Below are 18,189 nucleotides of genomic sequence, written 5' to 3' on the forward strand. Positions count from 1 at the left end.
GTGTTGTCTATAGGCCACTAGCTAGTACAAAGGACATGGAGGAACAAATTTGCAAGGAAATTATAGAGAGGTGCAAAAATTATAGGGTAGTTATAATGGGGGATTTTAATTATCCAAACACAGACTAGGATAATGGTAGTGTAAAGGGCAGTGAGGGGCAAGAGTTCCTAGAGTGTGTTCAGGAAAATTTTCTACAACATTTCCTCACAACATTTAAGAAGTATTTAGGTGAGTACTTGAAACGCCATAGCATACAAGGCTGCGGGCCAAGTGCTGGAAAATGGCATTAGAATACTTAGGTGATTGATGGCCGGCACAGACACAATGGGCCGAAGAGCCTGTTTCTGTACTGTATAACTCGATGACTCTAACAGTATGTTGCTAGTCCAATGAGAAAGGAGGCACTGCTAGACCTGAATCTTGGAAATGAGGTGGGCCAAGTAGGACAACATTTAGGGGAAAGTGATCATTGTATCATAAGGTTCAGGCTGACTATGGAAAAGGACAAACAGCAATCCAGGGTAAGAATAATTAAGTGGGCAAAAGCCAACTTCAGTGGAACTGGGACGAATAAATTGGAGTCAAAAGCCGGCAGGAAAACCAGTAGAAGAACAATGGGCTACCTTCAAAGAAGAGATAGTTTGGGCACAGTCAAGGTATGTTCCCTCGAAGGGGAAAAGTAGGGCAAACAAATCCAGAGCTCCCTGGATGACAAAACAGATAGAAATTAAGATAAAGAAAAAGTGTGTTTATGACAGATGCCAGGTAGAAAATACTATTGAGAACCAGGCTGATTATAGAAGGTCCAGAGGGGAAGTGAAAAAGCAAATAAGAGAAGCAAAGAGAGAGCATGAAAAGAGACTGGCAGCTAGCATTAAGGGAAAACCCAATGTTTTCTATCGGCATATAAATAGAAAAACGGTGGTAAAAGGAGGAGTGGGGCTGATTAGGGACCAATAAGGGGATTTACACATGGAGGCAGAGGGCATAGCTGATGTGTTAAATGAATACTTTGCATCTGTCTTTATCAAGGAAGAAGATGCAACCCAGGCACTGTTGAAAGAGGATGTAAGTCAGATACCAGAGGGGTTTCAAATTGATAAAGAGTAAGTATTAGATAGGCTGTCTGCACTTAAAGTGGATAAAGCGCCAGGACCAGATGTGATGCATCCAAGGATACTGAGGGAAGTGAGGGTTGAAATGGCAGAGGCACTGGCCATAATTTTTCAGTCTTCTTTAGACTTTGGGGTGGTGCCAGAGGACTGAAGTATTGCAAACATTACAACCTTGTTCAAAAAAGGATGTAAAGATAAGCCCAGCAACTACAGGCCAGTCAGTTTAACTTCAGTGGTGGGAAGACTTCTGGAAAAAATAATTCGGGATAAAATTAATAGTCACATGGAGCAATGTGAATTAATTAAGGAAAGCCAGCATGGATGTCCTGAGGGAAAATCATGTTTAACTAATTTGCTGGAGTTGTTTGAGGATGTAACAGGGAGGGTTGATGAGGGCAATGCTGTTGATGTAGTGTACATGGACTTTCAAAAGGAATTTGATACAGTGCCACACAACAGACTTGTGTGCAAACTTGTAGCTCATGGAATAAAAGGGACGGTAGCAACATGGATACGAAATTGGCTGAGTGACAGGAAACAAAGAGTAGTGGTTAATGGATGTTTTTCGGTATGGAGGAAGGTTTGTAGTGGAATTCCCCAGGGATCTGTGTTGGGACCCTTGCTTTTCCTGATATATATTGATGACATAGACCTTGATGTACAGGGCACAATTTCAAAGTTTGCAGATGATACGAAACTTGGAAGCATTGTGAACTGTGAGGAGGATAGTGTAGAATTTCAAAAGGACATAGACAAGTTGGTGGAATGGGCAGACAGGTGGCAGATGAAGCTCAATGCAGAGGAATGTGAAGTGATTCATTTTGGTAGAAAGAACATGGAGAGACAATATAGAATAAAGGGTTCAATTCTAAAAGGGATGCAGGAGCAGAAGGACCTAGGTGTAAATGTGCATAAGTCATTGAAGGTGGCAGGACAAGTTGAGAGAGCAGTTAATAAAGCATACAGTATCCTGGGCTTTATTAATAGGGGCATAGAGTACAAGAGCAAGGAAGTTATGTTGAACTTGTATAAGACACTAGTTCGGCCTCAGCTGGAGTATTGCGCCCAATTCTGGGCACTTCAGGAAAGACGTGAGGGCATTAGAGAGAGTACAGAAAAGATTCACGAAAATGGCTCCAGGGACAAGGAATTTCAGTTGTGCAGATAGATTGGAGAAGTGAGGACAGTTTTTCTTGGAGAAGAGAGGCTGAGAGGCGATTTGACAGAGGTATTCAAAATAATGAGGGGTCTGAAAAGAGTAGATAGAGAGAAACTGTTCCCACTCGTGAAAGGATCAAGAACAAGGGGCACAGATTTAAAGTATTTGATAAGAGAAGCAAAAGTGACATGAGGAAAAACATTTTCACTCAGCAAGTGGTTAAGGTCTGAACTGCACTGCCTGAGAATGTGGTGGAGGCCGGTTCAACTGAAGTATTCAAAAGGGAATTAGATAGTTATATGAAAAGAAAGAATGTGCAGGGTTATGGGGAGAAGGCAGGGCAATGGAACTGAGGGAATTGTTCTTTAGGAAAGCCAGTGCAGACACGATGGGCTGAATGGCCTCCTACTGCACTTTAACGATTCTGTAATTCTGAGCTCAATAATGGGAATGTTGCAACCAACATTAGTAATAATGTTACTTAAATATCAGGATTTGCTTTATTACTGTAATACATTAACCCTACCCATCAGGAATATCCATGAAACCAAAATTCAAATACAAATTCTACTTATCCCATTATCCATTTCCATTCTCTCCTTTCTCATTCCTTCGAACTTATTGTTGTAATTTTTCTAACAGTTTAATTTCTCTACATCATATTTACTTGAAAAACAAACATTTTCAGCTTCCTTTTGGCTCCATCCTTCCTTTTTGGAGATGGGAGCAACTTTTAGAAATAATTCGGGTTGGATGAGCTAAAGAATGGCCTGAAAGACCAGCTTTTCAATTCCATTAAAAGCCACTTGATCACTTAAATCTTTGACATGTTATCACCGATGACAATAGAAAGGAATTGTGAATCTGAAAGAAAACTTTGGTGATAGTTTAGAGAAAAAAAGCATGTCCAGATAAAGAAATTCACCCAAGGTGTGCAAAAGACCAATGCATTCTATCTCCTTAACACTGCATGCATAGTTTACACGTATCGTTACACTAAAAACACAATTTGAATTGCGTTGGTCTGGGTTTTTTGAAGAATAAATTTTGACAAATCTTTGTATTCATTAAGGCTAAGGATCTTAGCCCTCGGAAATGAATACCTTCCCATTTCTAAAATCCAAAATCAGCATGTAGCATTCCAAGACCAGTCATAGTTGGCCATAAACCTTTAGCGAGATTGGCAATTTACATAGAATTTACACCACAAAAACAGGCCAGTGCTTCTGCTCCTTACGAGCTTCCTCCCATTCTATTCACTTCATCTCCCCCAATCAACATATCCCTTTATTCACTTCTCCCTCACAGACTTATCTAGCTTCCCCTTAAATGTAGCTATGCTATTCGTCTCATCCACTCTATTGGTAGAGTGTTCCACGTTCTCAGCACTCATAAGTCTCTCCTGAATTCCTTATTGGATTTATTAGTGACTATCTTTATGGCCCCAAGTTTTATATGCTCCCACAAGTGGAAACAGCTTCTCTATGTCCACCCTATGAAACACTTTCATAATTTTTAAGAACTCTATTAGGCCACCTCTCAGCTTTCACTTTTCTAGAGAAAAGAGCCCCAACCTGTTCAGTCTTTCCTGATAGCTATTCACGTTCACGTCTGATATTATCCTTGCAAACCTTTTCTGTACTTTCTGAAATGTTGCTATGTCCCTTTTCATGTTAAAATAATGCCACACCATGGACACTTTTGGACTAGATTGTGAGTGCTAGAATGTATTTCACCTATAGGAACTCTATAGTCCATAAAAAAAACACTTTCATCCCATTGGTCTGTAGTGGATTAAGATCCCAGAGATGAAAGAATAATGCATGATGCCAGTCTCGCATTTTTTGTATTAAGACCTCTTCCAAACCCACTATTTTACGGTTAAATATTCTACATAACATTTAATTGCATTTGTCTTAATTACTGGCTTAACTGGTGGCTTCAATCCATCAACAAAATATGTTCCACTACGCTAAATCTATGCAGAATAGATGAACTGCTGTGAAAAATCCCCAAGTTGCCTAAAAGCAGACAGATTTTCTAAACAGTGCTATGTGGAGCCCTAAAGATATCAAATCCAAATATAGTCCTTACAGATCTTTAAATAGTTTATCTAAACCATAGTGATTGTATATATTTTTTTAATTCATAATTTAAAAATTGTACAATTTAAATCACCATGGGTTAAAGTGATGCTAACATTTTATAAGGCAAGATTATTTAAGTTGCATAGCATTACAGAAAATACCAATATGCTTTATGTGATGACATTTTTAAGAGCCTTGAATTCAATCAAAATTAAGTTCCGGTGTTGCAATTGTTTTATACATAATATCAAGTCTTCCATGCCTTCGGCCACTGTGAACACCATTACCAAATACGCTGGCTAATTTTTCTTCACGTTATATGGATCAGCTAAACAGTTACGTAATAAAAACAGCTACTCAACTATGGTTTAACTTGTATAGTGTATTTTAATTTCTACTATGCACTTCCTGCATTCCTGAAGAGCATAGTATTTACAAGCAATTCCGAAGGTTACTGGCAAAAAGGCAATACCAAAGCAACCTATTTCAACTGTATTGTGTACAAAAATTTTAGACAAAAAATGTTTCAAATCATGACAGTTAAAATACGTAATAATTATACTGCATTTGCCTTGAGCATTTATACTTACCACTGGCAGCCAAACTTTTCACTGTCAACTTCTATTCCTGGTGGGGTTACCAATGCAGAGCCAACTCTCCCTGCTGTGCAAGTGAGTAAGAACAAAAAGATCAATGAGATGATGGTGGTGGGGGAGGGAGGAGGGTGGTGGGGAGGGAGGTGGAGGAATTGGAGGAATACCATAATATATAATGAAGACATATGGAACAGACTGTTTTCCTTTTAAAGAATAATTTGAACATTTGTTTCAGAAACAGTTATTTACCCTTGTATTTATTTTATGCATATACTTTTAAACTACAAAATAAATGGAAATTAGTCCTCATTGTAAGTTCTGTTCTCCAAACACGACTTTACATATAAACACTTGGGTTTACCTGATTGTATGCATGTTGGTAGATATTTTCAAATGTACCCACATGCTATTACGTGACCTTCTGCATAGTAAGTGGCGCTCCCTCCCATCAACTCTGGAAAAGGGTTTGAAGTTACTCATTGAGATGATGTAGTGTCTCAGCACCAGCAGATGATGCCTGCCATAGGCTTGTGGGATAAAAGTTCTCAGTTCCTGAGATCGTTTGGCCAGTATGAGAAGGTGAGATACAGGGACCAGAAGCAATATGTAAAAAAATCAGAAGCAGTTCTGATTGCTCTCACACAGTCCATTGCAACCTGCTCAGAAGGGCACTGGTAATCAGGTCAGTCATTACTCTTTTCAGCTGCCGCCCCTCGACCTCATTATCTCACATGACTTTGTTACTCTTATTGTAACCATCACTGATAAGGCAATCTCTGATTATTTCCTCATAATCTACCCATATTCCCCTTTTCCCTCTCAACCCCATTTCATTCTGTCCGCCCCATAAAAAAAACTCCCTCAAGTCTCTTACTACTGCACTTTTAAATTCCCAACTATCTAGACTTTGGTCTACAATTTGTCATAATATTTCTGCAGATATACTTCTGCTAAATCACACCCTTTCCACCACCTTTGATGCCCATGTCCTCGCGAAAACCATCACACTTTCACCCTAGTTGTTCCCCTGGCATACCCAGAGTTTTCATGCTGTTAAGTCTAAGGGACACCAATTTGAATGCCTTCGGCAAACAACTGAACGAATGATCCAATGCCAATCTGGCTGGAGCACATAAAGCATTACTGTGTTCTGTTCTCCATTGTTAAACTGCTCACTGTTCAAACATATCCAGGAAGGTAAAGGTAACACCTAGCTTCTCTTCACCACCACAAACTATCTTCTTAAACCATTCTCCCCAACCCCTCCACCCTTTCCTCCAACATTCAGTGAAAGGAGCTCATGCACTTTTTTTTTTATTACAAAGATAAATACTATCCATTCAGTTGCCTCTGCTGCTTCCCTCCCTTCCTCCAAACATCCTCGAAGGTTCGCCCTTGCGCTAGCTCTGAATTTGCATCTTTCTCTAGTTTCTCTCCTCATGTCCTCTCCCAGCTCATCTCAATGAGACTCACCTCTTTCTCTCTAGACACTATTCCTCTTAAGCGGCTGACCGCCCAACTTCCCTTCCTGGCTCCAATGTTGCTGATATTGTGAATGGTTCTCTCATCTCAGGTACTGTCCCCTCTCCATGAAATCTGCCATCACCATCCCTCTCCTCAAAAAGCCAACCCTTGACCACTCCACCCTTGCAAATTACAGTCCCACCTCCAACCTCCCTTTCTTCGCCAAAGTCCTTGAATGCATTGTCGTCTCTCAAATCTGTAACCTCCTGTCCCAGAACTTCATGTTTCAATCCCTCTGATCAGATTCTGTCCCTGCCCCCGAAATGGCTCTTAAAGATACAAATAACATCCTAGTTGACTGTAACAAAGGTGAACTATCCTTCCTTGCCCTCCTCCACCTGTCTGCAGCCTTTGACCACAAAATTTTGCTCCAACAAAAATTTTGCTCCAACGCCTCTTCACTGTTGTCCGGCTGGTTGGAACTACACTCGCTTGGATCCATTCTACCTAGCCAGAGAATCACCTGCAATGGCTTGTCTTCCTGCTCCCACAACTTTACCTCCAGTGTTCCCCAAGGATTTATCCTTGGCCCCCTCCTACTTCTCATCTGCATGCTGCCCCTAAGCAACATCATCTAAAATCAATTTCCACACGTATGCTGATAATACCCAGCTCCAACGTTCCCTCTAAGCTGTGCAGATGCGTGGCCACGCAGCTGTCCTGAACTTAATATGCAGCGGATAAACATTCTGCGCAAAAGCAGTCCCTTTTAGATGTGCAGCTGAGTGGCAATCTTGGAGGGACCATGCAGGGCAACAGACAGGCTGTGCACAATGAAGGGAAATTAGAGGGAACATTTCCCAGCTCAACCTCAGCTCCACCTCTCTCGATCCCTCCACTGTTTATAAATTATCAGACTGTTTGTCTGACATCCAGTGCTGGAGGAATATTAAATTTCCTCCAAGTGAATATTGGGAAGACAGAAGCCATTGCCTTTGGTCCCTGCTACAAGCTCCGTTTCCTAAACACTGACTCCATCCTTCCCCTGGCAACTGTTTGCGCATGAACCAAATTATGAGCAACCTTGGTTTTACATTTGACCCTGAGACAAGTTTCCTAGCTCATCACCAAGACCACCTATTTCCGGCTTCATAGCATCACCTAACTCCAGCCTTGCCTTAGATAATCTGCTGCTGAAACAGTCATCCATGCCTTTGCTACCTTTAGACCTGACTATTCTAATGCACTTCTGGTTGGCCTCCCTCGTTCTAGGCTCCACAAACCAAAGGTCATTCAAAACTCGACCGCCTGTGTCCTAACTCGCACCAGGTCCCACTCACCCACCTCCCCTGTGCTTGCTGAACTACACTGCCTCCCAGTTAAGCAACACTTCGATTTTAAAATTCTCATCTTGTTTTCAAATCCCTCTATGACCTTGTCCCACACAACGCTGTGATCTCCTCCACCCCAAGATCTCTGTGCTCCACCAATTCTGGCCTCTTGTGCAGTTCTGATTTTAATCACTGTATCATTGACAGCTACAGCTTTAGGTGGCAAGGCCTTAATCTCTGGAATTTCCTCCCTAAACTTCTCTGCCTCTTTTTCCTCCTTTAAGGCATTCCTTAAAACCTACCTCTTTGACCAAGCTTGGTCTTCCGGCCTACTATTTTATGCGGCTCGGGGTCAACTTTTTGTTTGATAATGCTTTTAAAGCTCCTTAGGGCGTTATGTTACATTCAAGGTGCAATATAAATGCAATGTTTTGCTGCTGCAGTTAATATTTGGCACAGGGAGACAATGGTTTCATGGTCTCAAAAAGGTTATCTGCTCCGGGCCACACAAAATTAGCTTTCTACTTGCCAAATACTACTTTCTGAACATCAACAAAATTAAATTAATGGAAAATAATTCTATAAGGGAATAAAATACACCTGTGGTAGCTAGTTGGTGGTGAGGGTAAAGCTGAAACAAGCCACAAAATAATCAGTAAGAAAGCAGAGGAAAAAAAGATTGGAGATGAAGGGATAGACCATGATGTTACTTGTAAACTGTCCAGTGCTTTGCTTTTCAGCTTGCCAAAGATAAAAAATCAACTTGCTCCATCATAGCTGACAATTTTTAAAAAATCTTGATCACCTGATAAAGCAATTTCCATTTCCCTTGCCACTACCCAACCACCCACACCACACCATCCCCCCCTCCCTCCACAACAATATCAAAATATTTTGCCAAGAGCGGATCAATAGGTTTGTGCCAGAAAACCATTCTTTGGAGAACAGAAATTACAGTGGGCAACTTCCATTTCTCCTTCAAAAACAGGTCTTCCATCCAAGGAAGCTTCAAAAGGTAGATCAACAGGGATAGAGAAGTGCACATCTAAATATCAAAGTATACAACAACCACAGTGAACAAATCCCTACTGCCCAGTTTAAGACTACAATGCTTCTAAATTTTGTTGTAATTTTACATTTTCTCCCCTTACACTTTTTCAGGTCTCCCCTCGCCACAGACCATTCTCCAAGTCACGAGGAAGTGCATGAACATGGCCCCGGGGAAAACATCCCTCCAAATTTTCCTTCCTCTCTGAGAAAATGCCTGGTCTCTGCTGTTGAACAAAGAAAGATGGCAGTCATTTTCCAGCAGCCGTACCATGTTCACGTTGGTTAGGAATAAAGGCCAAGTGACAGGTCTGGGAGGAAGCCAAATGATTTGTTGGAAGGTTAAAACTCCAAATTGCAAAGGAGGTTGACAAACAGGTTTAGAGAACATCTAGGGACTTAATCTTAATAAACCAGGTTCCCAAATGACATTTATTAGCTGCTGCCCATGATGGCCTGATATCACAGTGGTATTTTGTGAACATAACTCTGGCCAACAGCCATTAACTTTGTACGGCTAACAACTTTATGATAAAGAGGTGCTAGTAGTGTAAAGAAATTTAGACATATTTATCAGGTAAATCTACAGAAACCAGCCAGTGACTGAATATCTTTAATGTCTTGTCTGAGGCATTACTTTCATCTCCTTAGGCTGAACCCATGGCAGACACGTCCAGAACATTACTATAAGTGCTCTTCTGAGGCAAAACAACCCAGCAAGGACATGGGATGATTTGAAGATCCTGCTGTTTGCTTGGCTTGTAACAAGTGAAATGATCAAGTCTACTTGGAACGATCCAGCAGCACAAAGTTACAACTATAAAAGAAAGGCAGAATTCTTGAGCAGAGAAGGAAAGAAAAAAGAAAATGGGCAATAGGATCTAAGCCAATAGTGAGGAAACCACGCATACCATGCAGGGGGTCCTGTGGGAAAGGATAAGTGCAACTTTCAAATTATTCAATGTTGTACATATACAGTTAGGGAGACCCAAGTGTTTGTATGTGGAAGATATAAATCTGAAAAGAAAACTTCTGAATAAAAAGGCATGGAAACAAAATAGTTCACACGAAATTTACAAGTGCCACACAGGCAAAATTCTTCTGATTTCATTAAGTGAAGGGAAAGGCTCATAAATGAGTACAAAGTACTTCCCAATTTAGTATTTAAAAACAGAAGATTTCGACCCATCAGGATATCATAAATTCAGTCAGATATTTGCTCTCCCATGATGACTACAGGTCAGTGGGATTCCTAGCTGATCCACCGACGTGACTTATAAAAACAGTCCACATACATGTCAGATCAGTGCCAGAGAATGAAACACTTATTTTAAGAGCATCCTCTGTCAGTATCAAGTACAATTGGACACAAAGTATGGTCTGTCAATCTCTGCTAAGCTAAAAGCAGTTGTGCTGTGGGTCTGCAACCACTAGCAAGAGGGTTGAGTTCAAACTTAATTCATGCGAAAACCACAGCCGAGAGAGGAGATTCTGCATAAAGCCTGGCTCGGGTATAAAATTAAAACCCAACCCGGGCCCAACCAACCACAGCCAACCCAAATCCGATCCGAGCCCTTTAATTTTTTTTCGCACCCAACCCAACCTGACTCTCCATCTGTTCTATTCCTGCAGCTGGAGATGTGGGGAATCATGGGTAAGCCTGATCCCATGACCTCCCGGAAGCAGTGTCCAGCCCGATCTGACCCGAGCCTGAATGCTGGACTCGGAATTTTAACCCGACCTGAACCCGACACGTGGTCGGGTCTAGTCGGGTAGCCAGACTTCAACTGCATCTGACTCTTCTCCCCAGTGAAGCACTTAAATTTGAACATTCATTTTAATCCTCATTATTTGTCCTTAAAGGGAATCTCACCATCAAGATCTCTTTTATTAACTGAACTGATGCGAAGCACTATGATCAACAAGCTTTAGTGTGCTTGACTTTTTTTTTTAAACATCTGTTAATTCTTCAGAAGTTTTTGTTTAAAAAGATAAGGTTATGGGGGTCATACAGCTTCAGGAAGGTAATAAACTTTTGTATCATTCCTGGGGTTATGACCATGTTCACAAAAGCTACTTCAGTTCTATGCCCTCAGCACTACCAGCAGTCAGTTCAAACCACTGCATTTTAAACTTCCCCCAATTTTTTCCCCTCCTTAAGGAAAGCTGTGACACAGGTTCTACAGTTGCTAGTAGACTGTAAATGGCCATTCACCAGGTGCAACTTGGCAGATTATTTGGCCATAAGGAGGCATCATCAAAAACCTGATACTCAAACAGTATACATGCCTGAATACCTTCCAACTTGGAAACCCAAAAAAATCAAGATTACCAATGAAATGACAAAATATTCATCCACATGGTTTTTTTTTTAAAGAGGGTTCCAGATTTTAAATTTCTAGCTTTAGAAATGTTCTCATCACTACCAGTCACATACCTGAAGCTGGTGTGATGTGGATTGGTACATGTTGCAAGTGCTCCATTGCCTGTGGTCTGATCTCTGAGATTACTTGGTGGTTGGAACTTTGATATTCAATTAGTTTCACTGCAGCAGGTGTATCAGACTCAAATGACTGGATATCCACCGACACAAGACACACTAACATATCTGATAGGAAAAAGGAAGTTGCTTACCAAACATGTCCAAAACTAAAAGCAAAATACTGCAGATGCTGGAAATCAGACATAAAAATAAAAAGTGCTGGAAATACACAGCAGGTCTGGCAGCAACTAGTTCTGATGAAAGGTCACAGATCTGAAACATTAACTCAGTTTCTCTCTCCACAGGTGCTGCCAGACCTGCTGTGTGTTTCCAACACTTTCTGTTTTTATGTCCAAAACTAAGTAGGAATATGATTTTAGCAAATGTTTTCCAATTTTAAATGGTCATGTTTTGAACTAACGTGAAATTGGTTGATAAAGATAATGCACTCTTGCCATGTTAAAATAATAAGACAAAGGAGACAGGATAATAAATAATGTTATTTTCAATTTAAAAATGAGACCTTGATAGGTGGCATGAAATGCTTGCAGCTGTGCTTGGATTTATCAAAGCCACTCAGGTTGGTGGTGGTGGGGGTGGGGGGGGCGGTGGAAAGGAAAGAGGGAAGGATCTTAAAATCCATTCAGATCTACTGGGTTCTTTTTAAAACAAAAGATTCAGGCAACTCCTTTACATATCCCCCCAAAATACATTTCTCATAAAATGATAGTCAGAATTGCTGCTATGATCTGCATGAGGTCAAATCAGAAATATACAAAAGGTTCAAGGCATCAGTCCCTGCATTCTGCTGCTAAATCAGGAAAACAACTGACTTTGGATAACTGAAAGATTTCTTTGAAAAACTTCTCAAAGAGTGTTCAGTGAACAAACTGCCCAAAGGCAAGGTTGTGTGGCATTCGGACTTGCTTAAAATTTTGGTGGTAAATTCATCAGCTGAATGCTGTTATTCACTTGGACGTGATAGGAGACTCAAGTTCCTCTTTTGTAGGGTTAATTTCCCATGTTGGGAAAATATCTTAAGTACAACCACCAGGTCTGGCACACCTGACAGGGGATCCACTGTGTCTCTATTGTCATGCAGGCCCCCACCTGCCAAGAATGAGGCATATTAATTTTGCCACATGGACATTAAATTTCAAATTGTTGCTGGAAAGAGGAGAAAGCCTGTTACGAGGACTGCCAGACCTTGGCTGGAAAAAAGACATTTGCATATTAACAGACAGTGCTTGAAAGGACAAAGGGGCTATTCCCTGCTCCAATTTAACCCACAATGGACCTTTGAACACCAGGTATCGTGTGTAGAGGAGACATTCCAGGGTCTGCTAGGACAAGACAATCCACAAAGCCAGAAATGGTTATACCAGCTGGTCACATGACTAACTGGCTGTTGCAGGGGTTTTTTTTAAACTTGCCACACAGTTTGAACTGAGAGCCTGCACAAGCAGCTTGCTCCTGGACTGAAGAAGACCTCCTGCCTGTCTGTCTGCTCCCATCTCTTTCTCACAGAACTCCAAAACCCACTGAAGACACATGAACCCCAAGAGAGAAAAGTCTCTTACAGCGAACAAGGTTTAAGAAGAATACTGGGCCCCAACGAAAAGCAAGATCTACCTACAATAAAGGACTCTGCAGTGAGCTCGAAGAACCGTAACAACAACTCTTTAGAAATTGCCTCAAACTTTTCCACTTTACTTTTCTTCTGCTCTTTTCTGTCTCTATTTGCATGTGTGTATCACATATGCATGCTAACGTGGGCACGCTGTGTATCCGTAGGCGTTAACCGAATTGGAGTTTAAGTTTAATAAATTTCAACTTTTTTTTCTTTAAGCCAAAGAAAGCCTGTTTGTGCTGGTTTATTTGCCTTATAATTGGAAAGCGGTGAACAAGGATTCACCAAGAGGGAGCTAAAAATAAAAACGTTGTTTAAAAATAAAACCCTGTTACAGTAAGACCAGGTGAAGGCTGAAAGGGAACCCTAGACCTCTTTCTCACCTGGTAGTAACAGAAATTTGGGTGCTAGCATTCGGAATTGAGCCACAGACTAACGAGAAATTGGGAGTGGGAAGCCAAATGGCTCCCAATCAAAAAAGAACAAGTTTTCAATACAGGTTTTCTTGTGGTTGTGTGCACTTGAATACGAACATGTCTGCAATTGAAGCTAGCAGCTCTCCAAGCTAGGGTGAAGCAACTTGGGATAAGTTAAAAGTACTGTCTCTGGAGATGAGGAAAATGGCTGAGCAATGTGGGATCACTGTACGTGGCAAGGCTAGGAAGTCTGAACTCCTAAGACTAGTGGCCAATCATTTTTCCCTTGAATCTGAAGCAGAAACAGGGTTAGAAGGAGATTCCGACAGGGTATGGTCAGCAAAAATACAATTGGAACAGAGGAAACTTGAATTTGAGGAAAGAGAAAGGGAGAAAGAGAGAGCCTTCCAGAAGCAATGTGAAGAAAAAGAGAGAGAGAGAAAAAAAATATTCCAGAAAGAATGCGAAGAGAGCTTAAGCGGCTTAAGTTAACTAGGGGGTGACAGAGTAACCCCAGTGAAAGCATGGCCAATATGGAGAAGCGTAAATCAGGGTTGGGTACAGAATTGTTAAAACTAGCTCATCTAATCCCCAAATTCAATGAGGAAGATGTAGAAACATTTTTTGTGTCTTTTGAGGAACTGGCAAGGCAGCTAAAATGGCCAGCTGAGACCTGGTCTCTTTTACTGCAAAGCAAGCTAACTGGAAAAGCCTATGAGGTTTATTCCCTGTTGCTAGATGAGAGTTCATCAAATTATGAACTGACCAAAAATGCTATCCTTGGGGCATATGAATTAGTACCCAAAGCCTATCGCCTAGGTTTAGAACCCGCAAGAAGCAAACTATCAAATTTAAATGGAGTTTGAAAGAAGTAAGCAGCTGGCTTTTGACCGGTGGTTGAGGGCTCTTAAGGTACAGCTCAGCTATGAGAATCTCAGAGAAGTAATTCTGATAGAGGAATTTGAACAGTCTCTCCCACTCTCCATAAAGACCCATGTAGAGAAACAGCGGGTTCAGAGAGCCCGGGAAGCGGCCGTACGAGCTGATGAGTTTGTTTTAATTTATAAGTCGATTTCTCAGGGGAGAACCTTTCCTAATCACCCTAACAAATCTGAAAAGGACAAAGGGTGGGAAGGCGAGACCAGGGTAAGCAGTCCCAGGAGAGAAAGGAAAGCAGGAAGCACAGGGGACCCTCCTCTAGCCAAAAAGGAAGGTGCTGTGAGCAAGAGTCAGACCCGGAGACCTGTATGCTTCCATTGTAATAAAGCAGGTCATTTAAAAGCTGACTGCTTTTAACTAAAGGGAAAACCGGTAGGGTTAATCAGGGCACACCCACTCAATGAAGAACAGAACCTGATGGAAAGCACAGCAGAACAAGCTGTGGCTTTAACTGCAGTAAGACTGAGACCCAGGAAGCTTACGCATGCAAGTGCAGGAAAATTTTAATACAATTCCTGAGGGTTATCAAGGTTTTGTGTCTGAAGGGAAAGTCACCCCATACCCCTCGAGTGGGGCAAGCAAGCCCAGAACAATTCTCAGAGTCACAGGGGCCACTAGATCCCTTTTACTGGGAAAAGGCCTGACCTTTCCCCCCCCAGAGAGTGCAGTGAACACCAGAATGGTGGTGAAAGGTATTGGAGGGCAGTGTACGCCTGTACCTGTACACCGGGTGCACTTGGAGTGCGACCTAGTTTCGGGACGGGTGACCAGAGGGATTGTCCCTAGTTTGCTGTGGACGGGGTTGACCAGCTCCTAGGTAATGATATGGCGGGGGTGAAGGTGGTAACTACCCCCACCCCCCCCCCAGGAGTGTTAGAAAGACCGCAGGAGTTCAGAGACAGGGCAGTGGCGAGAGACGGACGCCTGCAGATTCCCTGAATGTGTAGTGGATCAGGCCATGATCAAACCAGCTCCCCCAGAGGAGAGCGAATTGGCACTGCAAGCAGATGAACAGGTCTTTCTGTCTGAGACTTCTTTGGAAAGTTCGGAGACCCAGGGAATGAATTAAATGGATTTCCCTAGCTGAGGCTCAGCGAGCCAACCCAGTATAGCGAGAGTTACCACAGGCTGCCCAGTCTGAAGCAGAGGGAGTCCCTGACTGCTATTATTTAAAGAATGAGGTACTGATGAGCAAAAGGAGTTCTCCTCACAGACTTGAGAGCAAGGAGTGGACAGTGATTCACCAGTTAGTTGTGCCCCGGGGTACCGGAGAGAAATATTAAGGAGGGCCCACAAGACTACAGTATTGTACATGCCGGTATACGAAAGACCAAAGCCCACATAAGACAGCAGTTTGACTGGCCAAAACTCAACAAAGACTCTGGTGCAGTACTGCAAGAGTTCCCACATGTGCCAGGTTGAAGGGAAACCCCAACCTACAGTGAAACTTGCACCCCTAAGTCCTGTAATGGTGTTAGGGGGACCCTCCAGCAGAGGGCCGGTGAACTGTAAGTGGTTCCCGCCGAGAACAAAAGGGGACAGGCAGGCACAAGGCTGGAAAAAGGTTAGACAGGGAAGGGGAAAAAATGACCAAGAGGGCAGGTTAAAGGAAGTTTGGAAGGAATCCCAGATGAAAACCCCTACTGTCCGGTCAGCCAACCCCGAAAAATGTATAACGCCAGACCCCACATCCTCCTACATAAATGCAGACACTATAAGCACCCCACCAGCGCTACTAACAGCATTTACAGGAACCTGCAGAGTCAAAGACAGACTTCTGGGGGCAGAGAAACCGTGAGGGTGGTGCCTCACCTAGTCAAAGTGCCATAGAGGAGTGCAGGAGTCTGCACAAATACCTGCAGGCAGGAGTGTCCCAGAGAACAAAGGGGAGATTAACAAAGAATCCTCCCCCACAGTCAAAAGTCTTTAAATGACTTAGCAAAGCACTGAAAAAGAGAGTTCAGGATAGACCCACCACTACTGACTCTCTTTCATCTCCCTGCACAAGACCTCAATTGGTCCACTTCCCTTATTCTGCTATTTTCTACCATTCGCTTCCAGTTTTTGTATTAATTTTTCAAACTTGGCATGCTCAAAACTTTATACTATTAAGACCACCTCTCCGGGCCCATTCCTCGTTATTTCACTTTGTCTTGATCTTTTCCTTCCCTCAACAGCTAAATCTTCCCACTTTCCCAACTTATTCCCCATATCTAAATTAAAATCTTGGAACTTGGACATGCCTATAGAATATAAGTAATGCACAAAATAAAAATCAGTGGTGTGAACTGGTTTTCAAAAAAAATGTAACTAGTTCTTCAAAGGTGCATAACTTGGCTGAAACACAACAGACATGGGAAAAAGTCTACTTAAATCTATTGATACTATAGCCCAATGCTTCATTCAGAAATTCAAATTATAAACAGTCCATAGAAAAATACAAAGTGTTCTCAAATGTATTAATTTTAGGTAAAACATGACAATTCATCAACTATAATATTAGTCACATTTATCTACATAATTTTTTAAAAATTCATTCATGGGATGTGGGGACCACTGGCAAGGCCAGCATTTATTGCCTATCCGCAACTGTCTTTGAGATGATGGAGAGTAACCTTCTTGAACCACTGCCGTCCGTGTGGTGTAAATACTGTGACAGTGCTGTTAGATACGGAGTTCTAGAATTGTGATCCAGCAACAATGAAGAAACGTCAGGATGGGGTGTGAGTTGAAGTGGGAACAGATGACCAACCATGGTTGGTCTCCTGGCCTGGTGTTAAAGGTAGAGTGAGGTTATGACAGGCCATGAGGTTACAGATTGTGGTGGAATACAATTCTGTTGCTGATGATGGCCCATAGCACCTCATGGATGCCTAAATTTGAGCAGCTACTTCTGAATCTATTCCATTTACCACAGTGATAGTACCACATAACACGATGAGGGTGTCCTCAGTGTGAAGACAGGTCTTCATCTCCATAATGACTGTGCACCAGCAGTGGTCATGCCTACCAATAATGTTGTGGACGGAACTGCAATTGCTAAGGCCGAAGACAAGTCAGAATTTCTCTCGTGTTGCTGCAAGCCCAGTCTAGCAGTTATATCATTCAGGATTCAACCAGCTTGGTCAGTAGTGGAGCTACCAAGCCAGTCTTGGTGATGAACATTGACCTCCCCCACCCAGAGTACATTCGGTGACCTTGCTATCCTCAGTGTTTCTTCCCAGTGGTGTTTAACATGGAGGAGTACTGATTCATCAGCTGAGAGAGGCTGGTAGGTGGTAATCAGTAGGAGGTTTCCTTGTCCATGTTTGACCTGATAACGTGAGACTTCATGGAGTCCAGAGTCAATGTTGAGGGCTCCCAGGGCTCTCTTCCACCTGTGGACAGGACATGTTCAGGAATGGTGATACAGGACTGGCACGTTGGCTGAAAGATATGTTTCTGACAGTATGATTATGTCAGGCTGTTTGACTTGTACGTGCGACAGCTCTCCCAATTTTGGTACAAGTCCCCAGATGTGAGTGCAGCATTGATCGGGCTGGGTGTGCCTTTGTCCTTTCTGGTACTTAGGTCGATGTCAAGTGGCCTGATTTTATTCTATTTCATTTTCATAGCAGTTTGATACAACGGAATGGCTTGCTAGGCCATTTCAGAAGGCAATTAATAGTCAAGCATACCGCTGTGCGCCTGGAGTCACAGGTAGGCCAGATCAGGTCAGGTCACATCAGCATATTTCCTTCCCTAAGAGACATCAGTGAACCAGGTGGATTTTTTACAACAGTCCAGTAGCTTCATTGTCACATGGCCGATATTTGCTTTTTATTCCAGATATAGTAAATTAAGTTTAAATTCCCGAGCTGCTGTGGTGGAAGTTGAACTCATTTCCAGATCTTTAGTCCAGGCCTCTGGATTACTAGCCCAGT

The 18,189-nt window shown here is 42.3% G+C and overlaps 1 protein-coding gene across 2 annotated transcripts in view; it reads right to left on the reverse strand.

Moving 5' to 3' along the window:
• arid2 (AT-rich interactive domain 2) overlaps positions 1–18,189 on the reverse strand; it is a 172,334-nt gene that overhangs the window by 36,014 nt on the left and 118,131 nt on the right. For both annotated transcript variants that reach the window (XM_068050387.1, XM_068050388.1), the window contains 2 exons: positions 11,237–11,407; positions 4,952–5,024 (listed from right to left, as the gene is read on the reverse strand). In XM_068050387.1, the coding sequence (XP_067906488.1) occupies positions 4,952–5,024; positions 11,237–11,407 (244 nt within the window). The remainder of the gene's footprint in view (positions 1–4,951; positions 5,025–11,236; positions 11,408–18,189) is intronic.

This window comes from Heterodontus francisci, chromosome 18 (genome assembly GCF_036365525.1).
Source record: "Heterodontus francisci isolate sHetFra1 chromosome 18, sHetFra1.hap1, whole genome shotgun sequence".
Classification (NCBI taxonomy): Eukaryota; Metazoa; Chordata; class Chondrichthyes; order Heterodontiformes; family Heterodontidae; genus Heterodontus; species Heterodontus francisci.